Here is a 22,604-nt window from a genome sequence, read left to right on the forward strand (position 1 = left end):
AGTATTTCACTTCCTTTTTGCCAACCATGTCTAATTTACAAAAAAAATTTATCCAATAGGAAAGGATTTTCAGCATACTGGGAACACAACTATTAACAATGCAACATTCTATGGGTGCTATTTTATCATTCAAGAGCCTTATACAATGATTTCCATCTGCAATTTATATGGCCTTTCCCAAGCTTCTGCCAGAAGTTGAATCTATGAGTTATGTAAGTCACATGAGCAACAATTGAGATGCTTAATGGTGTTGTTTTTCTTTTCCCAATATAGGTTAATAGTAACATTGGTTCTGAAAAGATTCTTGGTTGGCGCAAGACACTGAATAAATTGTAATGATTGGATGAATGACATGACATTTCCATACTTCATTCGGATTCCCGAGACGGTATTTAATATTTAAAAAATTGAAGTGCATATCTGGGCTCCCTTCTTTTCTGTGGCCCCGTTTCCCTTAAATTTTTAATAAGCCCGTAGGGGGTCATGCCCCTACTGTACGGTATATATAAAAACAACATATACCGAGGTTTGGAGGGCTCTGGCCGGAAAGGGGACGTGGGGGTCCGCTTAGTCCGATGAAGTCTTCACGGAGGGCGACGTGGCTACCCACAAATCCGAATTAAAGGCTAATCGCTCCTGTAAAAATGTTCCATATCTTCGGCTCTTCTTCCGGCTTCTCTTAGCCAATCACCGGGTAATCTCCCCGGTGGGTCAACAAGGCAGTGTCTCCCCCTGCCTGGGTTGACGGCAACTTTTGAAATGGGCATTGTGCCTTTTTAAAGTTGCAAAAATAATTGTAATGTGCAGAGAATTGAAAATAAATTTTTTTTTATAAAATATTTTTTGCAAAATTTTTTTATTTCGTTGGCTGTGCTCGCCCATCACAATTATCAACTTTTTTTTTTATTTAACTTGCTCCTTAATTATTTTTGCCACCATTGATGGCACCCATGTTTCCATTGGTTAATCGTTTATTTGTAAGAATTCAATTCTCATTTATTACACTCTTTAAATTCTTCAAATTCTTCAACGAATAACGTGTAATACCTGGAAATTTTCGGAAGTAATTTTGTTTTTACATTTTGATGTACTCGTATGGGAACCGAACCCTTGACGTTAAGCGTGCCACGCCGATGCTCTAACATTGAGCCACGAGATATATCTAAATGTTTTATTATCGCATATTATATCTTATCATCTAGGATGTTTATGCAGTCTTTCAAAACTATATGTTTATCTTTGTATGTATGTATGTATGTATGTATTGTATGTAAGGTCTATAGCTCTGTGGTAGAGCCTTTAGCCGCGATACTTGTTACCCTGGGTTCAAATCCCAGTAGATAAATAAGAAGGACGCAGACAATATAGAGAAAAGAAAATTGCATTGTTGCATTTCAGTTTTATTCTAAGTGTAAATGTAAGTCCGCAAGTGACTAGGAAAAAGCCAACTAATTATCACATGATTCATGGCTCATTGGTAGAGCATCGGCGCGAAATGCCAAATATCCAGGGATCGATCCGATGGCGGTACGATGGGCGAGGCGGAGACGGGACGACGGGCGAGGCGAAGAACGGGCGACGGACGAGGTGAAGACGGCGCGACCACGAGGCGAAGAAGCGGCGGCGGGCGAAGTGAAGTCGGGGCGACTGGCGAAGCGAAGACGGCGTGACGGGCGATGCAAAGTCGGGACGACCGGCGGTGCAAAATCGGGACGACGGGCGAAACGAACACGGGATGACGGCCGAAGCGAAGACGGGATGACGGGCGAGGTGACGACGGGCGTGGCGAAGACGAAGAAGGCTTTGTTCTAAATCGTAAAAGTAAAGAAAAATAACTAGTTAGTGGGAAATATAAGATTGTTGTTGTAACCAAACGTTGAAAGCAATTTGACTTACTTCTGCTGTCCGATGGCTAGGAAGACTGTAGGGCCAGCAAATAGGCAGCAGACGGCTAAGAGTTGGCAATTCTATGGTTGAATGTTCAATTTAAATAAAAACACAAACTATATGAGGCATACGAAAAATCCAAAATATCAGTAGAAATTGTGTTGAGGTACATGTCTGTTTCCGTTGGTAGGCTAAGTAGAGATTACAACCGCCAAAATGACTGTCATTACAGTTGACACTGCAACGTAGGTGAATATGGTGCACCATTCAGATCACGATTGACAGGAGACCATGGGTAGTTAAAGAGTAGAAGAACGATGTTATGGTATTTCTACCCATAGAATTTGCATCTTTGGTGACATTCCTCAACGGGAAGTATTCTTTACAAATGAAGTTTCATGAGCTAAACCTTAAAAGCAAAATCTGTCAATGAGATTCTGATAACAAAACATTAGTCTTATACCTCTCAATGAGCACTGGTATAGTTTGATGAATGCAACGTAGTAGGTTGCTAATAGTTTTCTGGTTTAACAGCTGTCACAGGTGATTACAAGACATGTACCAGAAACAACAAGCATTCTGTTGGCTTCAGTTCTAAAACACACTCAGGGATGAAAATGTATAGAAGCACCATTAGATTTTCTCAAGTTTTCCATTGGAATATGAAATATTTAACAGAAACTTTCGAACACAGCTTTCACCGCTCCCACAGAGTCAGCAAGTAAATAGTGGCACAGCAGCGTCATCTTGTTTTCCAATTAACAACCGAAAAATTCATGAAAATTGAAAATCTTGCTTTTTTGAGACGGGAACTGCACTGATGTGAACTCTTTAAACATACTTTTGGAGCGTGCATCCCTACATATAGGTTGCTACCAATCCAGTTTTATTTTAGCAAATACAGCGACCAAAACCAATAACGGCATTTTTTAAATATAGCGATTTAACATGTTTTTGAGCCCGATTTTTTCACTGTCTTTTATTTATTAATCCAAAAACATAGATATTTCTAGGAAAATACATGATTTGGGTTAACACTCAACAAGGATGCTGATTGCGCTGCACACACATCTAGAAATTTGGCAAGTTGACGTATCTCTGGATTGTTAGATAGTCAACATCTGTATGATAATACACTTTTCTTTTTTTGAACAGCTGCAATGGTATTTCGGTTATAAGTTCCACAGCAAAATTTCTCCATTGAGACAACGACGCCAATAGTGCGTTATCTTGTGCCTATTTTCAATTAAATGGATACGCCGCTACTTTTCTGCTCGGAAGAGCTCGCTTTGGCCTGGAATATTGTTTTAAATGGTGTAATTAGTATACATTAAACTGAATCAATTACTTTTTGGCATAGTTTCTTTAATTGTGTGAGGCTGTCAAATTGTCGACAGGCGGTATCTTAAGGAGGAAATCAGCTAAGAGCTTGCGGACTCATCAATAAACGCAAAACTATTAAAAAATTATAAAGATAGCCTGAAACCAAATTGTGAAGAAAATTAATTTTAGTTTACAGCACTTCGGTACAGGTACCATCGTCAACGTGGGCGCAGGTGATTTTTCCATAGATCAAGCAAATAAATGCGATGTGTCCGTGTTTACGTAGCAACAATGATTCCGCTTTAGATCCAAGTATGAGTTCAAAAATACAAACAAGGGGTTTTGAGAGCTGATTTTCCAAATAGTATTGGGCATCAATAAGTACGCTGTGTTCCAGGACAAAAATCGGGTCTTCCGCCTAAAGAAGACGTATGAAAACTTAATAGTACATGAGAAATTTGAAATCCAAAGACGAACCTTGAGGTAGGCTGGTGTGTTTATAGTAGCTACGATAATGATGTAGGGAACTCGATCCCCTAATTTTGGGGTTGTACAAGCATCTGGCTTACGCATAGTTCCACACGTGCCTGTTTGCTGGCGTAGTCTTTATATGTTTTAGTCAGCTGCTTTTTTATAAAAGACGGCAAACGGATAAAATCACAGTATTGCAAAACATAGATACGTTCTACCTTGGTAATCACCAGAGGTGAGATATCGACTTTGTTGCAAAGCAAGTCTGAAAGTGTTTGTTTGGCGTATTCTAAGGCTCAATCCGGGTCTCTAAGAGAAAATGTCAAACCCTCAAACTTCGAATACTAAAATTGATGACTTTGTTTACCGCTCCATCAAAATTTTCTGCAGACAGCTATTGATAAGATTGGCAACGAGTTGACAACTATCATTAAGAACGGTTTCTATACCCTTACATTTCATTTTGTCAAACTTTTCAGGTTTGGTCCAATACAATCCTGCATACCTGTGAAGACAGAAACAGCCAGTACAACTGGTATCTCATCTAACAAGTCTTTATAAATCAAAACCGTAATTACCTCTTTTTGTTAATCAATAAATAGGGGTAAAAGACTTATCCCAATTCCAAATTAATGGGTTTGACAAATTTTGCCGACACAAATGCGGCAGCTTCTCGGTCTAATTCCATGGCTTCGGCCATCGTGGGTACACCGAATTTCACCATTACGGAATCTGTGTTACCATAGATTACCTGACGTGATATTCAATTAAAAGAAAATCCATTGGTCAGTACTACTGCAAAAAATTATTCACAATCCGGGGATATTACTTCGGCGTCATGGGCATAGCCATTCTCGACGCAAAATTTAGACTCCACATCCTCTCTTGTTTTCTCAATCATAGTTCTGCCAAAAGCAGTTACACTTTGAGAAATTTCCAGACAAGGCAATTTCCCCACTTGTGCGCCGGTAAAACCGTAAACATACAAACACGACGGATTCCCTACAGAGAAACAAATAGCATTACATCAGTCAAATCTCATAGTCAAAAGCCATCGAGAACATACTTTCGGAGGCATCGTTGGATGGTTGACAATTTTTCCAATATCGAGACCGAAACCCATAAAGCATTTGATCAGCTTCGTCCAAAATTAAAAACCTGGCCGTCGAGAAGTAAAATACTCCACGGTCGAGAAAATCCTCGAGTCGCCCTGTGGTCGCGACAAGAGTATTGCACCCAGCTTGAAGATTTGACCGCTGATGGCTGGCGACAGTTCCTTCATATATGACAGATTTTAAAACCGAATTGTAAGAGAATTTACATTATCCGCTGTGAATTCGAATCGAAAATTCACGAATGAGTGCGACAATTACAACTTCTGGCTTTTGAACCATGGCGGGGACGCACCAGCAACACCTTGTTCTAACAATATGTTCATAACCGGTACCAAGTACGCCGCCTATATGAAGAAATGTGATATTTTAGATGACTTAATCAACGAATGTCACGAAGGGTTTGTTGAGTATCTTAGATGCAATTGACCTTTTCGCAGTCGCAATCACCGACGTGCCCATTCAACATTACTTTTACCTCAACTTACCTAGTTCATACCGACCCATTCGGATCAAGTTAGTACGAGGGTATCAAGGTTTCAAAATTACACAGCGTTAATTAATTGGATTACCGTTTTGCCGGAGCCCGTGACAGCACAAGCAATCAAATCTCTTTTGGCAAGAATAACTGCAACTGAAGCTTTCTGTACAGGTGTTGGTTTTATGTAGCCGGAATTTTTTATGTTTTGAAGTAGTAGTGGGCGCAGGCCGGCTATCAATGATGTTATGTATTGATCATCTTTTCCTGTAACCTAAAGCAAACCCAATAGATATTTTCAAATCATAAAATACTGTTTCGAAAAACGGCTTATCTAGATTCGATGGAGAACGACTTTATCAAAATTGTTAAAGCGTTTCCCACAGGCGATTCCACTTACACAGTTCCTTTTCATCGCATGTCACAGCTTCCGGAATGTATTGTTCACGCGGCTTTCCGTTTTTATCAATTCACGAATAGATTCATACAGCCTTTCAAGGTGTGGCCAACTTCATGACACTAGAGGTAAGATAATGAAAACTGCAACATAAAATATTTTTTGTGAAGATACAATTGATGTTTACCTAGTAACACTTGCTGCCACCAATGAACCCTCCTTGTGGAGAATCCCTTGCTACATGGCCCACTTCTTTGTTGGAATGAACACTAAACTTTAATAAAAGAAAACCAGATACGGGTCCATACGGGTACATATTCACCTCATGACACCTACATACTCGACTCCCACCTCCTCCTTCAGGGCACTCCATGGAAAAATGTCCTTTCCCAAACTGTGTAATAACTATGGATTAGCCAGACTAGAATGTACTAACCCGATTAGTATTTTTCTTTTTCTTACCTCATGGCAAGTACGACTTCCACCACCTAATCTTTCGAAGACAACAAAATTTGTCCAACTCAAAATTATTCAAACATTAGTATCAGCTATTAATTATTATCTATTAGCGTGCCTTGAAAAGCGTTGAAAAATGAGTAAATTAAACGCCAAAAATCGCCAAAGCCACGAGGTCAAGAATCAAAATCGAGCGAGGAAGACAGACTGCACGCGCTAAGCCAGTCTAGAAATATGCCTGAAAAAAAAACTGCCCGATGAGCCACGGTTTAAGGCGCCTCTTGTGGACGCAATGGTCATTACGAGAAACTTTATCCGTCACAAATTAAATGTTTTTAAACAAATTTAAAGTAATCATCCAAATCAAGATTTAACTTTAAAAAAAGAGAAAAAATGCGTAATACTTGGGAAACACACTTTAATTTCTTGCTCTTTTCCTTTAGTTTATTCCAAAATGGAGTATGATGATTTTTCGTTAACTAAATGAACTAGAAATGTGACCGGTAGTTGGCAATTGCAGAAAACAGAAAAAGCCAATATTTTTTTATTTTTATTTTGGGTAAAACGGATTGCCATATTGCCATAGATATCTGATGGAATACAAGAAAATGATGGGAAACAAAAAAAAGTTTCGCAATTAATTTTTAAAAAAGTTTTATTTACGATTTTCCACGTAACACAATGATTGGCTACTTCCGTAGGGGAACTAGATAGCTTTCCTATTTCAGAATGACTGTCGCATTTCCAATTTAAGTCCAATGCCACCTAGGCCTTCGAGGTTGCTGCGGCTAGCAGGTTAGTAGGTAGGCAGGCTAGTCCTGTTCATAATTTTGTTGACCAAACAATTGTATTTCATGGATAAACATGAATTTAACAGAAGAAAAATATCATCTCAGAGAAAAATAAGCAAAACATCAAGAAACGATCTTGGAAAGTGCAAGCACTTGCCCTTCAAAAGTGAGAGATTTTACACTCAACCTCGAACCATAGAGAAAGTTTCGTTCTCTACGTTTGAAAAAAAAAACAAGAGAAAAATGACTTAGAAATAACTAGGAAATAGAAGAGATTCTTGACAAGATCAAAGCGGGAATGAATTGTTGCTTTCGCTAGAATGTAAGAGTAGGCGTGTCATGATGGTCCAGTATGTCTGTTTTGATACGATTAGAAAACATAAACTAAGGGATGTTGTAATTGCTTAAACACACTTGAACTTACCAGCAATGATGGAATACCAAGGAACAGTGACGTAAGTAAGAAGCGCGTTCAGAGGCACAGACTGAGCTCGTCGTGACTCCTTCAAGTAATGGAAAGTTTGGGTAAAACCTTTCATCGTCCAAAGTGGGTTGCACACTCCATCGTCCAGCTCTGGTGAAATAAAAAAAGGACTATTAATTTATAAAGTTCTTTGAGTTACAAAATATCAGTATGGAAAACATTAAAAGAAGAAGCAAAACATGATAAGCTAATCGAAAATAAACAATAGCACACCGGTGGGCGGACCAGCAGGTACATTGGGCCGAGCTGACTCTCCATCACGAAAGTAAACTCGGTTGCCATCCACCAGTTGCTTGTACGTCGCACCAGTCTTGCGGCTGTGTACACCCGATGGTTCCGATTCCTCAGCCAGCATGCCTAGTGGATACAACACAGCGGCAACGACGCCAATAACAAGAAATGAACTAAAAAAAGGGGGCGACTGGCATGCAGTAAGAATTGTTAGCGAGAAAAAAATTAAACACAATCAAACTGTTGGAAATAATAATAATAAAAAGAAATACGCGGGTTTTAAACAGCAAAGAAATCAACATCAAAATGTCAAATAAACACCTAAATAGCAAAGAACTTGCGACCATCTTTCACTTACCGTCTCGCACATCTCCGGCTTCGATTTCGTTCCAAGTACTGCTGCACTTATCAAGGTTTTCATTTTCCGAACGGGATATGTTATTACTTCCGTTCATTTGATGACTAGTATTCGGCCGTTGACAACGGCTATTGATGGGCATACCACCACTTGGCTCGCTCAAACGTCTCTGGAATAAATGAACAGGATAACTTTTCCAATACAGTTTTTCCCCTAAGGGTTGTAATCAGAAGCAAAAGATACCTGTCTGGTATTCGAGCACAAATCTTCTGGTTCAGAATCCCATTCAGCATCCCAAAGCTCTGTTGCACTAAAACCGGGTTCTGAGCATGGCGTGTCCAATCCCGAACCTGTAAAATAATAGTCATGGTTTTGCATTAGAAAAATAAGTCATTGCAAAATTTAAATCCTACTTTTAGGTTTCGTCACAGCCATTTCCGAATGGCCCTTTCCTTGAGGGCCTTTCATGCGAACGAATTCCATGCGATGTGTGCTTGCGCCGTTCCATAGCCCCAAAGAAAATTTTTGTGCGACTCTAGTGCCTAAACTAGCCTATATGTCAGGGATACAAGATCGATTATGAAATAATGATCAGGAAAGTTATTCGACCACTTACTCTAGAATCATAAACTTTCTTTAAGGCTTCGTAACGAATAGAGCCCAAGAAAAGGACCCCTGAGGAATACCACGTCTATTAGTGGCAACTAGCTCGACGCATACCATCTCACCATCTCTGACGAGCATATCGTCATAGACCTACGTATAACATTAACTTCTTGAGCAGATTTTATTTTGATATTCTTAAGGTATTTATATCCTACCTCATCAAAATTGTCTACCATGAAACAAATGTTCGGATATGTGATTTCTTCGAGATCACCTTTTACGTCCATTCTCCTGCGACTAGGTGACGCATAAACTCTCTGGAAAAATTCATTAATATAAATATGTTCCTCAGTTAGTGAATATGGGTAGTACTTGACAATGACGCTTTAGCACTTGTAGATCTTTGGGACTTGTTCTTGTGCAAACAGCCAAAGTTAGCATGTAATCAAACTGATGAATTATCAGATTTAAATACAAAGTTTCTTCCCATGCAACATCAGGATCTCCAATGGGTAGCTTTTTACTATCTCTGCGGAAGACTTCCACCTCTGTCTAAAATGTAGGGGAAGAAAACTTCAATCTCAATAGAGCAGAACATTTAAAAAAAAATGAGTACTTCAAATTTCATAAGAAATCTTGTTGATCCTTTAATAGGCTTTTTTCTCACAAAGAATAGGAGGTCATCAGCATCAATACTTTGATCAGACTCAAACAGGAAGTGTCGAACAAACAAGTCAGTCCAATAAGGGGTTCCATGAAGAAGTACAAAGTCTGAGTCTAAGTTATGAAGGGAGGTTAAAAAAACTTCACATGTATTAACTGCATGTTCACCAACCATCTCTAACACATTTCCTTCGTTCTTTCCTTCTTTGAAAATTGACTTCCTCTAATAGCTGCTCTAGAGCGTTGGGTGACCGAGTATTTACAGAGTCCACCATAGAGCTCAGTTTGTCCCAGCTTACAGCCATTAGTTACTGACTGTAAAAATGTTCAAACTACAGAAAATCTAAATGGCGAGCATCGATACAGCTGATAGCAGTCCCCTAAATCTATTTTTACGGATCAAAAAACGCGCAGGTTCATTTCGGAGTATTACTCTTAGCAGCAAATGCGACTAAACATTTTCGTTATCAAAAACTCAAATGACCACAACAAACAAGTTTAGTATTTTAATCCCGATTTCGACATTTGCTAGGCACACAGCTGACAGTCAATGCTCAGTGCTCAAAGTCAGAGGCAACAGGCAACGTTGATTTGAGTTCAAACATGTTGAAAATTCAAAGTTTTGAACATTTTTATAATACTAAAATACTTGATTTGAAGTAAACGGAAATTAAAGTAAAATTATCCTCAAGAAATTCGTAAAGTACGATGTAATAAAACACGAAGCCCGGCAACACTGTAATGAGTAAGAAATATCGTCTGCTTTCTAAATAAAATCAAAAAATCACATGGCCATTCTCATGTCAAATTTTTTTTGTATTCAGTTGATTAATTAAACGTGCTATCCAACGGAGCTGTTAAAACTTCAATTAAAAAATTATAGTTAGTTTGAATTTTTGTTTTCGAACTGTGAGGTAGCTTTGATTAAATAGCCAAGAAAAAATTCATCCCAAAGTTGCCCGTACACTGAAATAATGGATGTCAATTTGATCTTGAATGATCAGTTCGTTTTGGTGCAAAGGAAAAGCCAAATGAGTCTACATCAACTTCCTAAAAGAGATGGCAAACAGTGGTATGTTACATGATTAACTAGATATTCAAATGTAATAGATATTCTATGAATAATGTTTTTTTTTCATTAAGGACCATTAAAGTTGGTAGAGATCTAGTTGATCTATCCACAGCATTGGGCAAACCCCATGGTACTTTTAAACTGTCACGCAGCGAAGATAATAAATCCAAAGCTTTCGCACTTGTGCCATCAAGTGATGTTGTGGAGATGAAAGAAAAGCTAAAAGACCTCAACTCTGGAGAAAGCAATAAAGAGATCTGGGATGATGGCACATCACAACAATTGAAAAAGGAAGATATTGAAGAATTAAGAGGCCAAGGGTTGACTGGCACGGAAATAGTTTCACAACTAGTTGAAAACAGCAAAACTTTCCAGATCAAAACTGAATTTTCCCAGGAGAAGTATCTCAATAAGAAAGAGGAAAAATATTCAGAATGGCTTGACATTCTCAAGCCTAATATAAGGCACCTAGCTAAATATTTCCATTCCCAGGATCCAATGCAAATTTTGTAAGAATTACTTGTTTATTGGTTTACATTCGAAAACCTCTATTATTTTACTTTTAAAAAGGAATTTGCGACCAGACACCCTAGCGATGATTATGTCCTTAGCCAACATCAAGAGTAACGGAAAGTTCGGCGTTTTCGATGGAGGATGTCAAGGACTTATTACAGCCACGATACTGGATAGGATACAAGGATTCGGCACCGTTTGGAATCTGTTTCTAAAAGGCTCATCACAAAAGTAATCTGCAATAGAATATGCCAATCTTACTTCAAACTATTAAGGAATATTAATTTTGTTTTTAACAAAGGCGAGTGATCCAAGCGATGAACTTTAACCCGGAGCAGCTGAAACCTTTAAAAAATGCCAGTCTCTGGAAAGTCAAGGAAAGTCTTAAAAAGGAGGAGAATGGAGAGGGAGACGAGGTGCCCGCTGCCAAAATGATTAAACTTGACGAAGACGCCCCCCAACCATTAGAATTTGGGAGTCTGGATGGGCTTGTAGTTGTCTGTCGAAGACCGAATGCCATCGCCAAAGAATTGGTAAAACTGTTGGCTCCGTCGGGCAATTTTGTCATTTTTTGTCCGTATTCCGAGGTGAGATTTACTATGATTATTTGGTTGTAACAAGCAAAAATTAACACATTTTATTTCATTCATCTTAAGCCCCTGTGTGAGACGTATACGGATTTCCGTGAGTGCAATGTGGCCGTTAATTTAAAGCTAACCGAAGCTTGGTTCAGACTCCATCAGGTTTTGCCACTTAGAACACATCCAGAAGTAAATATGAGTGGATCCGGCGGATACATTCTTTCTGGAATCAAAGTTGTTTCTTAATGATGTCTGTACTTGTAAAAAATTAAAGTTGCCACCTCACCTTCTCATGTTGGTTGGGACTTGACTATAAACTGCATCTGCAATTCCAAGTACTCTTGCTCTAGTTTAATTGCTTCACTTCTCATTTTGTCAACCTGATGAGATGAATTAAGTTTTTTATTGAAAAAAAGGATTATTAGAAAACAATTATGTACCTCCTGCTGAACATTGTGCAGATGGGTGGAAGCCAAACCCGACAAGATCTCATTGCCTGCTAAGAATGAAATGTTTGCAGCCACATTGAGCAGTTTGATAGACTCATTGTACACATAGAGGCTATCACTTATTTGCTTTTTTTGAAGAAAAATTTCTGCTTGTAACTGAGAGAGGTGTTCCTCAATGCCTAGTCTTTCGACCATGACAGGACCAACCTCGATTGCAGTAAGGAGGGCAGATATTGCCGATCCCAATAACATAATGTATTCCTGATGAGCGAAATGGAAGGTGTGGAATGCAGTAGATAAAACCGACATTGAAGAATTAACAGCCTCATTTCCAGCCTGTTGGAGTTTAAAGGTATTGCTAAAACTTTTGGGTTCAGCTATGTTGATTTTGGTTTTAACTTCTTCTTCCTCATTGTCATCATTAAAAGTAACTACAAAACCACTTGCCAAACTAAAGTTCAAAATTCTGTACAAAGGTCTAGAAAACGTGGTGTTTCTGTTTTTCGGGCGAAATCGATCTAAAGTGACTAGGTTTGTGCATCTTTTCAATTGGGCTGTATGCCTTACGAGATGCTTGATAGCAAGCATGGTGCAAAACTAGTGATCTGGGCTGTCTTTTTGCACGGCAAGAACTCGAACCGAATTGTCTTACATGCACAATTAAACTCTGTCAGGGATTTCTTATAGTTTGTGAACATTTAACATAATAAAACAACTCTTAACTTACGAAAAATCTATTGCCATGTCAGGCTGACATGGCAGTAAGATACGTAATGGCTATTGCCATGTCAGGCCTATATGCAGGGACATGGTGGCTCCTCCCCCATTGGTTCTTGGCCAATGACAATGGGTTCTACTATGTCAGGCTCGACATGACAAATTCTCCCACCACGGCTATTGCCATGTCTAATGAAATTGCATACCCCTGATGGCAAAACATACATTTAAGTTTTAAAGATAAAATGATCCTTATACACAGTTAGAAAAATCGATCAAAATTGATAGTCTGGTTAATAAGTATCATTTAATTACTTGTGGAAAATAAATTAAATTTAACAATTATACCTGCCCTATGAGTTTCAGAGGATATAACTAAAGAATATGCATGCTTTTTTGAAAGGGTATGTATATATATATACCCATACTCATTGGTGACACTTCGTGCTCTCCCGTCAGCGAGTCTCCAAGTCGATTGCAACGCGACCAGCTTCAAAGTTCGCTCAGTATCGTATTAGCGAACTACCTCAACAAATTTTATCGACTGCGCAGCATCTTCTCGATTATAACTCCTTTCGGCTCAGACATCTGCAATCAATGCATTGAGCCTGAAAAATGCTGATTTTTTTATTATCCGCTGTTTTCGTTGTTAACCACATCATTTTAAAGGTTTGCTGTGCACCTGATCCGACAGCGGGTGCATCTGCTAGTGAACGGACGTCATGGTGCCTCGATAAAAATGCAATTCACGAGTATATTAGAATAATCCTGATTAAATTTTGCGTGTCATCACCGACGGTGTTCAGATCATAAAATTTTACGCCGTTTTTAAAAATAGTTTTATAGAAAATTAGCGGTCTATTTTTCATATATCAGTCATAGACGTCGTTGTGACTTCGTTAAAAATCGGTGTAATTGTATTTCATTCCCAATCTAGCTAATTTTCTTTAGTATTTAGAACTGGGTAAGCAATACATAATATAAAAAATGTTAAAAGAAACTATGGCAAAATAAACATATATCTACAGATGAAATAACCAATTAATTTTTTAACTGTTCAAGGAAAGTTAAAAACTATATCACTATTGTTATTATTACAATATATACAGTCATACGTATCTAAATATATTACCCAATACATAAAGTGTATGTTATTTTATTTGACATGGCAATAGCCGTGGTATGCGAATCTGCCATGTCAACCTGGCATGGCAATAGCCATTTCATGTATTAGTGCCATGTCAACCTGACATGGCAATAGCCATTTCGTACCTTACTGCCATGTCAGGCTGACATGGCAATAGGGTTGACCCTTAACTTATGGCAATCCGTTTTACCCAAAATAAAAATAAAAAACATTAGCCTTTTTTTTCTCCTTTACTGCCAACGCCGTCTACCGGTAACATTTCTAGTTAATTCGCTACATGCACCAAACGAAAAAAAATGTAAACCCGACTAAATAAGCTAAAACAGTTTAATTTAACAGCGAGCCACGCAAAGCTCACCAACTTTATTGAAACTTGTGTTCAACATCTTTCTGTAGACTGTAGCTGCAACTGTGTTTTTACATGTGTACTCTCATAGTTGTCATTTAGCTTTCGATTTCGATCTCTACTTTCTAGTCCAACTGTTAAGATAAATAATGAAGTAGGTAGTAGATATTGAATTTGTTGTGTTTGTATTTGCTTAACATTTGGTTAAAAAACAAAAATTTCAATTAGATTCTAAATATTTACTGTTTGATCTTTGCTGTTATGCAAATTGCTGTTTTTGTTGTGTTAATTTTCAGATTTCACACTGGCTGATGGCCACGCAATTTCGGCGATCTTGCCAACTAGAATTTGCAAGCTTTGCTGTGCTAGAGGAAAAAGACATTTTCAAGTGTTGTTTTTCTCTCAAGTCAGCTACCGCAAAATTTTACTGTATTTGCTCATTTTCTTTTTATAATGTGCATTATAGCATAAAACAACTTTGCTTTTCGACATTGGTAAGCTTAGGCCCAATGAGATTTGTGGCAAAACAAGTAATCATGTTATGTGCATTATTGCAGGAGGTTCTTAATTTTCCCATATTAATCATTTATTCATAAAAAAATTGATGATGGCATGGCACACATGGAATTAAGTTCACTTCATTTTTCTTCTTGATGTTTGACTTGTAAAGACGTGGCAAACGTCGGATGTGGTTGTAAAAACGGACCAAATATTTGGTGCTTGAAATTACAAAAACACAAGAGTTATTCTTTCCTCAACGGCATGACGAATGGTGCAAAATTATCAACAAACCTGTTCGAAATTCGTCAAATCCATGGAAGGTGAGATTAAGCCAGGCAGGCTGACTAGTTTCTGTTACTTCTGGATGCAATCTTAGAATCAACCCAAGTAAATGTTTTGCCTGGGTGGAAAGAAAAAATCCTCTCCACTTTAAAATGTGGACCTTTTCTGACTTATAAGAGGGCTCTGGGCAAATCATAGATGATGCATAGTCTTCTTCTTTGGGGCTGTGTAGAAAAAAAAATTAAAAATAAATATAATTTTTACTTTTGAATAAACTTGCTACCAAGTTATGTTCAATGCAGCAGCTCCAACCCATTCAACAACATCCAAAAGATCTGTTTCAGGGTGTAGCATTGGGATATCTGTTTGGGTCAAAATTCTTTCTTCAAACTTTGGCTTACACTGAACAACTCCAAAACCAAGTAAGTCAAGGTAAGCAGCAAATGAGGAAGGGCATATGTCCACATCTAATTATAAACAGAAGTCAGTGCTATGGTCCAAATTGCTCTAGATTAAATAGCAACTAACTGTGGGGTTGCCAACTCATAATCCAGTCAAACTGTAAACAAACTTGATTCTTCAAACACCAAAATACTCTTTTGTAGTACTTGCTATCTGGAATAAACTTCTCATCACGAAGATCAATGGTCACACCTACCAAAATATTATTGTAGGAATTTCAGATGGTATAGCAGAAAAATGGTTCTTACGATATATTGCAGTTTGCTGTCTGGATGAAGTTATATCTCTGTGTCCACTTAATCCCAATTCTTGATAAACATCTTTCCCCACAGAAAGGTGAAGCTTACCTGATTCAAGACTAATGCTCTGGTCAACATCTGACCATGTCCCAAGGGATCGAGCATCAAGACATCCTTTTTTAATAAAGGCTGAAAGAAAATCTGGTTCCAACAATTTGTAAACGGGAAAGTTCTCGACTCTGTAATATATTGAATCTAGAAAATAGTCTTGGACTTCTGCGATTTCCGATATTTCACCAGGCAGAACTGCAGTTATCTAAAGATATAAAGAACAATTTCTATTATATAAACATTTTTGTGCATTTAAAGAACGATTCGTATCATACTCCGTGAAAATGATTTCCATATTCTTCAGAGGGCACCTTGTTGAATATTTGCTCTCTTTTCACAGTGTATTCCTGGTTTAGAAATTTTGGTGGATCAAAATTTATCACCTCTGGGCTGATCATCGTCGGAAAAGATGGAAGATTTTTTTAACTTGAATGAAATGAAAGCGGCTTTTTACTTCTGTACGCAGTCGTCTGCTTGTTTACATTTTTGTTCGGCATTCGCGCCATCTTGTGGCTATTTTAATTAATGAAAATCCTGCTCCTGTAGATGGCTCGTACGCTTTATCATTCACGCTCGTTAAAAAACGCGGATATCATAGCAGCCAGTGTTTCAATTAATAACTTAGGAGCTCGAAGATTGCGTCTGGGCTGAAAGTTCAGTCATAGGTCGTAATGAATTGAGATAAATGGAATACAAGGAACTAGGAAAACAGTAAAGGTCACGCCAAGTGCCAGGAAAACCAAATCTCACTTTTAATAACGAATTTTAAGAAAACGATTCTTGCCACTTCATGTATAAATTTTTGCTACTATTTACTATTTATTTTTTCAATATCATACTAGGAATAATCAATATGTTTCCAAACGAATCATTGCCTAAAATCAAATAGCAAAAATGGGTTTCTGTTTATCCTGACATCGATAATCCGCCCAAAATGGCTGATTTACCCTTGTTCTGAAGCTATTTTGTCTTTTCATGGATTCAGTTAATGAAACTGATAACTGAAAGTAAAAAATGCATATATTGTTACTTTGAAATATTTATCAGTTGTCTTTCTCTGAAATCCAGATCTTTCTGACGAGCTGATAATCGATCTCGAAGAAAACGTGGTAGTTGGAAGACGCCATCATGGCTACACAGATAGACGAAGTTCAATCGATTTTCGATGAGGTTGAAAGTTCATCAAAAGTGGAAGAAAGCAATACAGTTTCCTTTTCCTATCGACGAGGTAGCCGTCCAGCCCGTGCGGTGAATGCCCATGTACCAAATTCACGTTCAAAATGCACTAAACAGAGAGGGAGACCACAAAATATAGGAAAAAAATCAGTTACTCATGAGAAAGAAACCACAGGACCTGGTGGAAAAGCTGATGTTTTCCCAGAAAATCAACAACAAGAGCCTGACGTACAGGCTGGTAGTAATAAAGGCATGGGAGTTGATGCTTTTATTCCTGAAAAGGATGAGGAAGCGAAACTATCATTTAAAGTTAATCAGTCACTATCAAGACCCCCCTTAAGAAAACAATTTCTGACAGAGGTTGATGAACGATTGGAAGTGAAGGAACATTCCACCCACCAAAATTTAAATCATGTGGAAGAAGATATTTCAAATGTCGATACAAAGGCAGCAGAAGCAGGGTTTTCTGAGCAAATGAAGCAAGAACAAGAAAAGTTGTTAAATAATAAAAATTTATCCCCTTCTAGGAAACGGAAGCGAAGAATTGCAAAATATACCGCAGGAGAAACACCAAAATATCCGAAGGACGACACAAGCGAACCAAACAACAGTCGCGATTGAATTCCAGTCTTATTAACCGCGTGAAAAACTCGCCAGACGATTCAAAAATATTATAGACGTCAAAGAGATTATGAAAGACATGTCAAAGTTGTTGCCTCGTGTCGTTCTCGAACGAGTTTCCGTCTCACGTATTGCTGCTCCATCGGAACTCCAACTTGCCGAAGAACACGAGTCTTCCGCAAACCATGCTAAAGAAGAACTATCTAGAGCCGAAGCCGCATCATCATTAGAACAAGGTGGTAATGCTACTTCGGCGGAGTTAGGCTCTCTACGTCCGACTGATGAAGACTGTATGATATTGGACGTGTTCCTATCCGCAGATAAAAAAGAAGGCGATGGGAGATCAAAGAATACTGTAATAGGCCAGTCCGCAACCGAACCAGAAATCGTATCTGAAGAGTCTGTAACCAAAGAGAAGAGTTGCATACCTGAAAACACAAGAAATGCAGTAGCTGTAGACAGTCTCGCTGTGATTGTAGATGTCAACCTCGATATTTGCGTCGATGATGGAGGTCATGTCGAGATACAAGACGTCAAAATTACGGGCCGAAAGAGATCTGGCTCTCGTCAAGAGGAAAAGACATCACCCAAAGTTAAACCATTGAGAGGTCGTCGTGTTCGTACACCTAAAGCAATGGCCGTTGAACCGGTAAGAAAACAAGAAAGAATTGCATACTCAAGAAGAAAACTTGCTGAACCTTCCTTGGACCCATTGCCATCATCGAATGGCACAGACGTAACCGAGAAATCTGAGGCTACCTTAAGTCTTGGTACCACAGTCAAAGAGAATGTCGTACATGAAAATGCGATGGCTATCTCTGAAGAGAAAAGATCCCATGTCGAGGAACAAGAAGGGCCAAGTGCTTCTGTTGCCGGATTGCCTGATAACATCGAAATAGCCAAAGAAAATGATATTGATGCTGGTAGTAGCATTGCCAACCGAGAAGAAATCAAAATTGTACATCTGGAAGAAGCGGCTTTAAATGAAGAAAAAGATTTGCTTACGACAGTGAAACCACCTAAACTTCGTCGTGGACGTGGAGGCCGCGTGAAAGTAGCTGCCCGTGAACCCACTACTGGCAAAATAAAAAGTGTTGTCGGACAATCGTCCGATGGTGAAACAACCAATTGCAGTGCAGTTTCCGAACAAACAAATATGGAAGAATCTCCAACTTCAACAGGTAAAGAAAAATAAACAAAAATTCATTTGACATTTACCTTTGATGGTTGCATCATTTCCTATCTAGTAAACACTTCACGGTACACCGCCAATGCGACATCATCCTCGGAAATTAAAATGAATTTAAATTTGTTCGTACAAATGACACGTGTTCCTGAGGTTGAAGCTCTAGCTGCTGCATTGAAGCTGGAGGGAAGTAAAACAAGCGTGAAACGTCCCAGGCGCAATGTGTCTGATCCATCCACTTCGTCCGGAGTTGAATTATCGGCAGAATTCAGTTCCCCTGAGCTAAGTCTCAAACGTGTTCGAAAGAAAAAGAAATTTTTTTAAAAAGGCATTCCCAGTACCCACTTGTATGTGTTTCGTTTTTGTTTTGGACCCACGATTGCTTAATTTTTTCGTGTGTCAATTAATTTTCATTCAATTTGTTTCTGTAATCCCCGCTTTTATTTCCTACGTTTCTCGTTCTTTCGGTATACGCCTGTATGGTCTACCACTTTTAAGGGAAGTGACTTGAGGTTTAGCGAAACGGTTAGTTTTAATGAGGAAACCGTTGAGCAATGTCACACAGATACTCACAAATTCATGCCAACACGGAATAAAGGTCAATCTTTGTCTTCATTTTCTTTTGCGTCTTGTTCTGTAGGTTAAAATAATCAAATGCTGAGTCTCCAGAAGGTCCACAGCCAGTTTAGTTGTAGTTACACATTGATGACGTATGTGATTTCGACAATGTTGTTTACATCTTCGTGAGCAAAGGTGAGCGCTAATTAGTAAATCAAACATTTCCTGATGTGTTAAAAAAACTGATAGAGATTGAACAAAAATTGGCGAAAGGTAAAAATCCATCGGGAATGAAAAAGAAAACGTGAAAATTTAATAATGTAATTTATTAAAATTTTATCAGAGCCATAGAAACTGAGTTGAACTTTGAAAATATTAAAAATTACTATAATAATACAAAATTATAAATTAATTAATATATTATAATTCAGTGTTAGCAATAGTATTAGCAAACTTTGTTAGACTGTCAGTTGATATGATGTTGGCATGCCATGTTTTACGAACCTTCATCACAACTCACAAGGTATCGTTTGCCAAGTTGTCAAAATATCCGAAGAAGCGAAATAGAAGAAAAACGAAATAAAATTCAAATGAAATACATCAAATAAAAAAAACTGATAAACAAAAGCAAAAATAGTAAAGAAACTAATATTGAAAAAAAAAAAAAAATGATGGCAACGTGCTTGCGAACCCTTACTCTCTTCTTCTACACGGTGGCCATTTTGAAATTCGCACATTCATCCATCTGAAGTTGCTGCGGAGACATGGCCGTACCCTTGCAGTTGGGGAATTTTGAAAATATTTTGGATTTTGGATTTTTCTCACAAGGAAACGATGAGTTATAGACATAAATATGAAACAGTTGTTGTCGTCGTTATCTTGTGGTTACAGACAATAAATTCCTATTGTTTCAAAAAGCTTTATTACTTTGAAAGAAACGTGGTTTGTGAGCTCCGTATCTGCGTGTATCTGCTGTAATCCACGCCACTGCCATTTCGATTGTGCAAATTTCAGGTGAAATTTGACTTTGTGAACAAGTGACGAATTGTTTAGTTTAAATTTCGTCAAACGAATTTTTTTAGTGAATCGTAAACCAGTCGTGAAGTGAACAGCCAGCGAACACCTTCGTGTGCCATGTGGTCGATTTTGTGTGGGCCAAGTAGTGTAGTGAAATCGATATCCACTACAGGAATTGCCGATCACTCCTAGATTATCAACAAGATCGCATTTGTGATTGTTTGATGGCCATTTCCAGAAAGTCTTAAAACCCATATCTGGTGAGTTGTGCTTGTTTTCTTTTCTTTTACTTTATTCGTTCTTCTCTCAGAGGTCATTCAAGAACGCTTTAGTTTTTTTTATAAGTTTTTTGGCTTTTAATAGCCTGATTGCTTTCAATTAGTTTAAGCTTGCATAGTTATCATCTCACAAAAAGTGAAGCGCCCTCTCTCCAATTCCGAGATGGGCGCGTTTACCCTCAACTCAACGTTCATTGCGCGGACGTCGATCCCCAGTTCGATTAGTGTTTCCATTGCGTTGGTTAAATTCGTGGTTGTTTTATTGCAACACAAGTACATAAGCGCATTTAGTTAACGATTGCAATTTTCATTCACGTAGATTGCGTTATCGATTAATAGTTTGATGGCGTCGATCGCGCATTGCATTGCGCATTTTTTCCTAATCCGATTTTTGCCTCCACATCGATTTTTCCATTGATTAATAGGGTAATTTTGCCTGTTAGATCCGACCCATGGTAACAAACACATAGTTGGCGTAATTGATATCCTCGTGCAATCAGATTCAAATCAAATAGAAAATTATCAAGATGGAAGTTCGACTTGGGAATGTTTACAGTTTCTCTGGAATTTAATTGTTCGACAAATTATACCTATGTAATCCTTTTGCTAGAGTCGTTTTCCAACATTCGTCTCAGGATGTTGTACGGTTTGCACTCGCACAGTTTAACTTCAGTGTAAAAAAAAAAAGAATTTAAGACTTTGTTAGCAGGCAACAAAATCAGATGTGTCAAGTGTAACTTGAGGTAGTGTACCACGCGGATGAATTGATAGTGAACGATCCGTAGACTGGCTCTTATTCATATAGTGCACCACTTAATTTATGATTGACTATAGAGAAAAAAGAAAAACCGCGATGGCAAGATGGTCAGCTGATCGAGAATCATTTGGCGTCCTCGACGAGAATGAAGCAACCACTAGCCAATCGCCCAGTGTAAACCAGATCGCCAACCATCGATGGCTGTGCTGCTGCGTTTGAATGCAATACGTAGCGGAAAAAGTTTTCTGCTCTATTTCCAGGTCAGTTTTTAGATATTTTTTTCTTTCGTTTTGCATGTGTGTGCATGTGCATCTGACGTTTTAGAAGCGCTCAAAATCTCGACCCTTCCCCGCTCTCTCCCAGTTATTTGTCTGTGATATTTTCAAATTGCAACTGTTTTCTTTTTTTTTCCTCGCTATGATTTACGAGATATCCTTGGAAATGGTGCAGTTTAAGAATGCACTGAACCCATCTTTTTTCGCAATCAAATGGTAGGCATTGCCTTTCAGTACATTCTTTTCCTTTCACCTTTGGCCATTTCTGTTTCGAGGGCGTCGTATAGGGAGGGATGGTGGGCTATTGTTGACATCGTATTGCTAAAAACTGACATCAATGAAATGGGAAAGATTTGTTGTTTTCCCAATCATCAAATAGTCTGGCAAATCGTTTGAAGAACTATCTCTTTCTTGCCGACTTCATTTGATTGATTTTTCGTTTTTTGTTTCCTCAAACTTTTGAAGGTCACACCAGGAAAAGTGGCATTTTGTCGTCTTCTCGATAGATGTATGCTCTTAACAAAAATCATGAACACAACTTTATATAAGCAGGTGATTTGGCTAAAAACAAATGGACAAACTTATAATATTGGGATTTTAACAAATCATTTAAAACTTGAATTATTAAATGGCTGTGCTGTTTATGTGAACTACACACGTTGACAATTTGAACTGACAACAGTCAACGGCGATTCAGTCATACTTGTATTTTAAAAGTTATTTAGCCTCTAAACAGCCCAAAAAGCGCGAAATTTGAATTTTGTAGTGGTGAAATATAAAAGAACAGAGAATGTGAGACAGCCGACTTTTTTGTTTTCCGTCATCAAAGCGCAACGCCTAGAAACGAGTTTCGATTTGAACAAGTGCTTCGTCGAGTAGTTTTAGGATTTCGTTCTTATTACTAATCTTATAGTTATGGCCTAAAAAAGTTCGTGCATCGTGGCGATTGGATATCACATCAATTCCCAGTTGGATTAAGAGTTGAATGGCGTCAATTAAATTTCAAAATTATTAGAAAACATAATGGACAGTCCCATTTTAGTCCTTTGCATTCACATC

General features: G+C 38.2%; 5 protein-coding genes and 2 long non-coding RNA genes across 9 annotated transcripts; 2 read left to right on the forward strand and 5 right to left on the reverse strand.

Annotated features, from left to right (window-relative positions):
* Positions 1 to 1,896: 1,896 nt before the first annotated feature.
* Positions 1,897 to 2,582, reverse strand: LOC130702563 (uncharacterized). Its single transcript, XR_009004350.2, has 3 exons — positions 2,351 to 2,582; positions 2,058 to 2,296; positions 1,897 to 1,967 (listed from the first exon to the last, which is right to left on the reverse strand). It is a non-coding gene; the product is annotated as an uncharacterized LOC130702563 (long non-coding RNA).
* A 267-nt stretch (positions 2,583 to 2,849) lies between these two features.
* Positions 2,850 to 5,505, reverse strand: LOC130702554 (uncharacterized). Of its 3 annotated transcripts, none has more exons than XR_009421164.1 (11): positions 5,366 to 5,505; positions 5,055 to 5,140; positions 4,748 to 4,957; positions 4,511 to 4,683; positions 4,260 to 4,432; positions 4,049 to 4,186; positions 3,900 to 3,990; positions 3,688 to 3,833; positions 3,405 to 3,628; positions 3,236 to 3,342; positions 2,850 to 3,181 (listed from the first exon to the last, which is right to left on the reverse strand). It is a non-coding gene; the product is annotated as an uncharacterized LOC130702554 (long non-coding RNA). The 3 variants fall into 3 exon arrangements; XR_009421165.1 differs by having other exon boundaries at positions 3,410 to 3,628; positions 3,688 to 3,836; XR_009421163.1 differs by having other exon boundaries at positions 3,688 to 3,836.
* A 1,447-nt stretch (positions 5,506 to 6,952) lies between these two features.
* On the reverse strand, positions 6,953 to 9,822 carry LOC130702549 (uncharacterized protein KIAA0930 homolog). The gene is given in 12 exon segments (XM_057524234.2): positions 6,953 to 7,271; positions 7,340 to 7,489; positions 7,613 to 7,756; positions 7,989 to 8,157; positions 8,232 to 8,338; positions 8,402 to 8,540; positions 8,605 to 8,663; positions 8,666 to 8,744; positions 8,810 to 8,911; positions 8,967 to 9,146; positions 9,211 to 9,371; positions 9,430 to 9,822. Coding segments are annotated over 12 exon segments (1,464 nt in total). The 5' UTR covers positions 9,563 to 9,822; the 3' UTR covers positions 6,953 to 7,230.
* A 259-nt stretch (positions 9,823 to 10,081) lies between these two features.
* Positions 10,082 to 11,758, forward strand: LOC130702515 (tRNA (adenine(58)-N(1))-methyltransferase non-catalytic subunit TRM6-like). The gene is made up of 5 exons (XM_057524197.2): positions 10,082 to 10,329; positions 10,401 to 10,838; positions 10,900 to 11,073; positions 11,144 to 11,429; positions 11,499 to 11,758. The coding sequence occupies exons 1-5, from the start codon at positions 10,232 to 10,234 to the stop codon at positions 11,667 to 11,669; spliced, it is 1,167 nt and encodes a 388-aa protein (XP_057380180.1). The 5' UTR covers positions 10,082 to 10,231; the 3' UTR covers positions 11,670 to 11,758.
* Positions 11,465 to 12,638, reverse strand: LOC130702529 (uncharacterized). Its single transcript, XM_057524213.2, has 3 exons — positions 11,864 to 12,638; positions 11,710 to 11,803; positions 11,465 to 11,646 (listed from the first exon to the last, which is right to left on the reverse strand). Exons 1-2 carry the CDS (start codon positions 12,458 to 12,460, stop codon positions 11,714 to 11,716), a joined length of 687 nt encoding a protein of 228 aa, XP_057380196.1. The 5' UTR covers positions 12,461 to 12,638; the 3' UTR covers positions 11,465 to 11,646; positions 11,710 to 11,713.
* A 1,958-nt stretch (positions 12,639 to 14,596) lies between these two features.
* LOC130702517 (ribonuclease P protein subunit p40-like) lies at positions 14,597 to 16,124 on the reverse strand. The gene is made up of 6 exons (XM_057524199.2): positions 15,953 to 16,124; positions 15,576 to 15,882; positions 15,394 to 15,519; positions 15,149 to 15,332; positions 14,875 to 15,089; positions 14,597 to 14,801 (listed from the first exon to the last, which is right to left on the reverse strand). Exons 1-6 carry the CDS (start codon positions 16,073 to 16,075, stop codon positions 14,716 to 14,718), a joined length of 1,041 nt encoding a protein of 346 aa, XP_057380182.1. The 5' UTR covers positions 16,076 to 16,124; the 3' UTR covers positions 14,597 to 14,715.
* Positions 16,125 to 16,414: 290 nt separating this feature from the next.
* Positions 16,415 to 19,275, forward strand: LOC132088078 (uncharacterized). The gene is made up of 3 exons (XM_059495748.1): positions 16,415 to 16,684; positions 16,746 to 18,655; positions 18,722 to 19,275. Exons 2-3 carry the CDS (start codon positions 17,545 to 17,547, stop codon positions 18,982 to 18,984), a joined length of 1,374 nt encoding a protein of 457 aa, XP_059351731.1. The 5' UTR covers positions 16,415 to 16,684; positions 16,746 to 17,544; the 3' UTR covers positions 18,985 to 19,275.
* The last annotated feature ends 3,329 nt before the right edge of the window (positions 19,276 to 22,604 follow it).

This window comes from Daphnia carinata, chromosome 6 (genome assembly GCF_022539665.2).
Source record: "Daphnia carinata strain CSIRO-1 chromosome 6, CSIRO_AGI_Dcar_HiC_V3, whole genome shotgun sequence".
NCBI lineage: Eukaryota > Metazoa > Arthropoda > Branchiopoda > Diplostraca > Daphniidae > Daphnia > Daphnia carinata.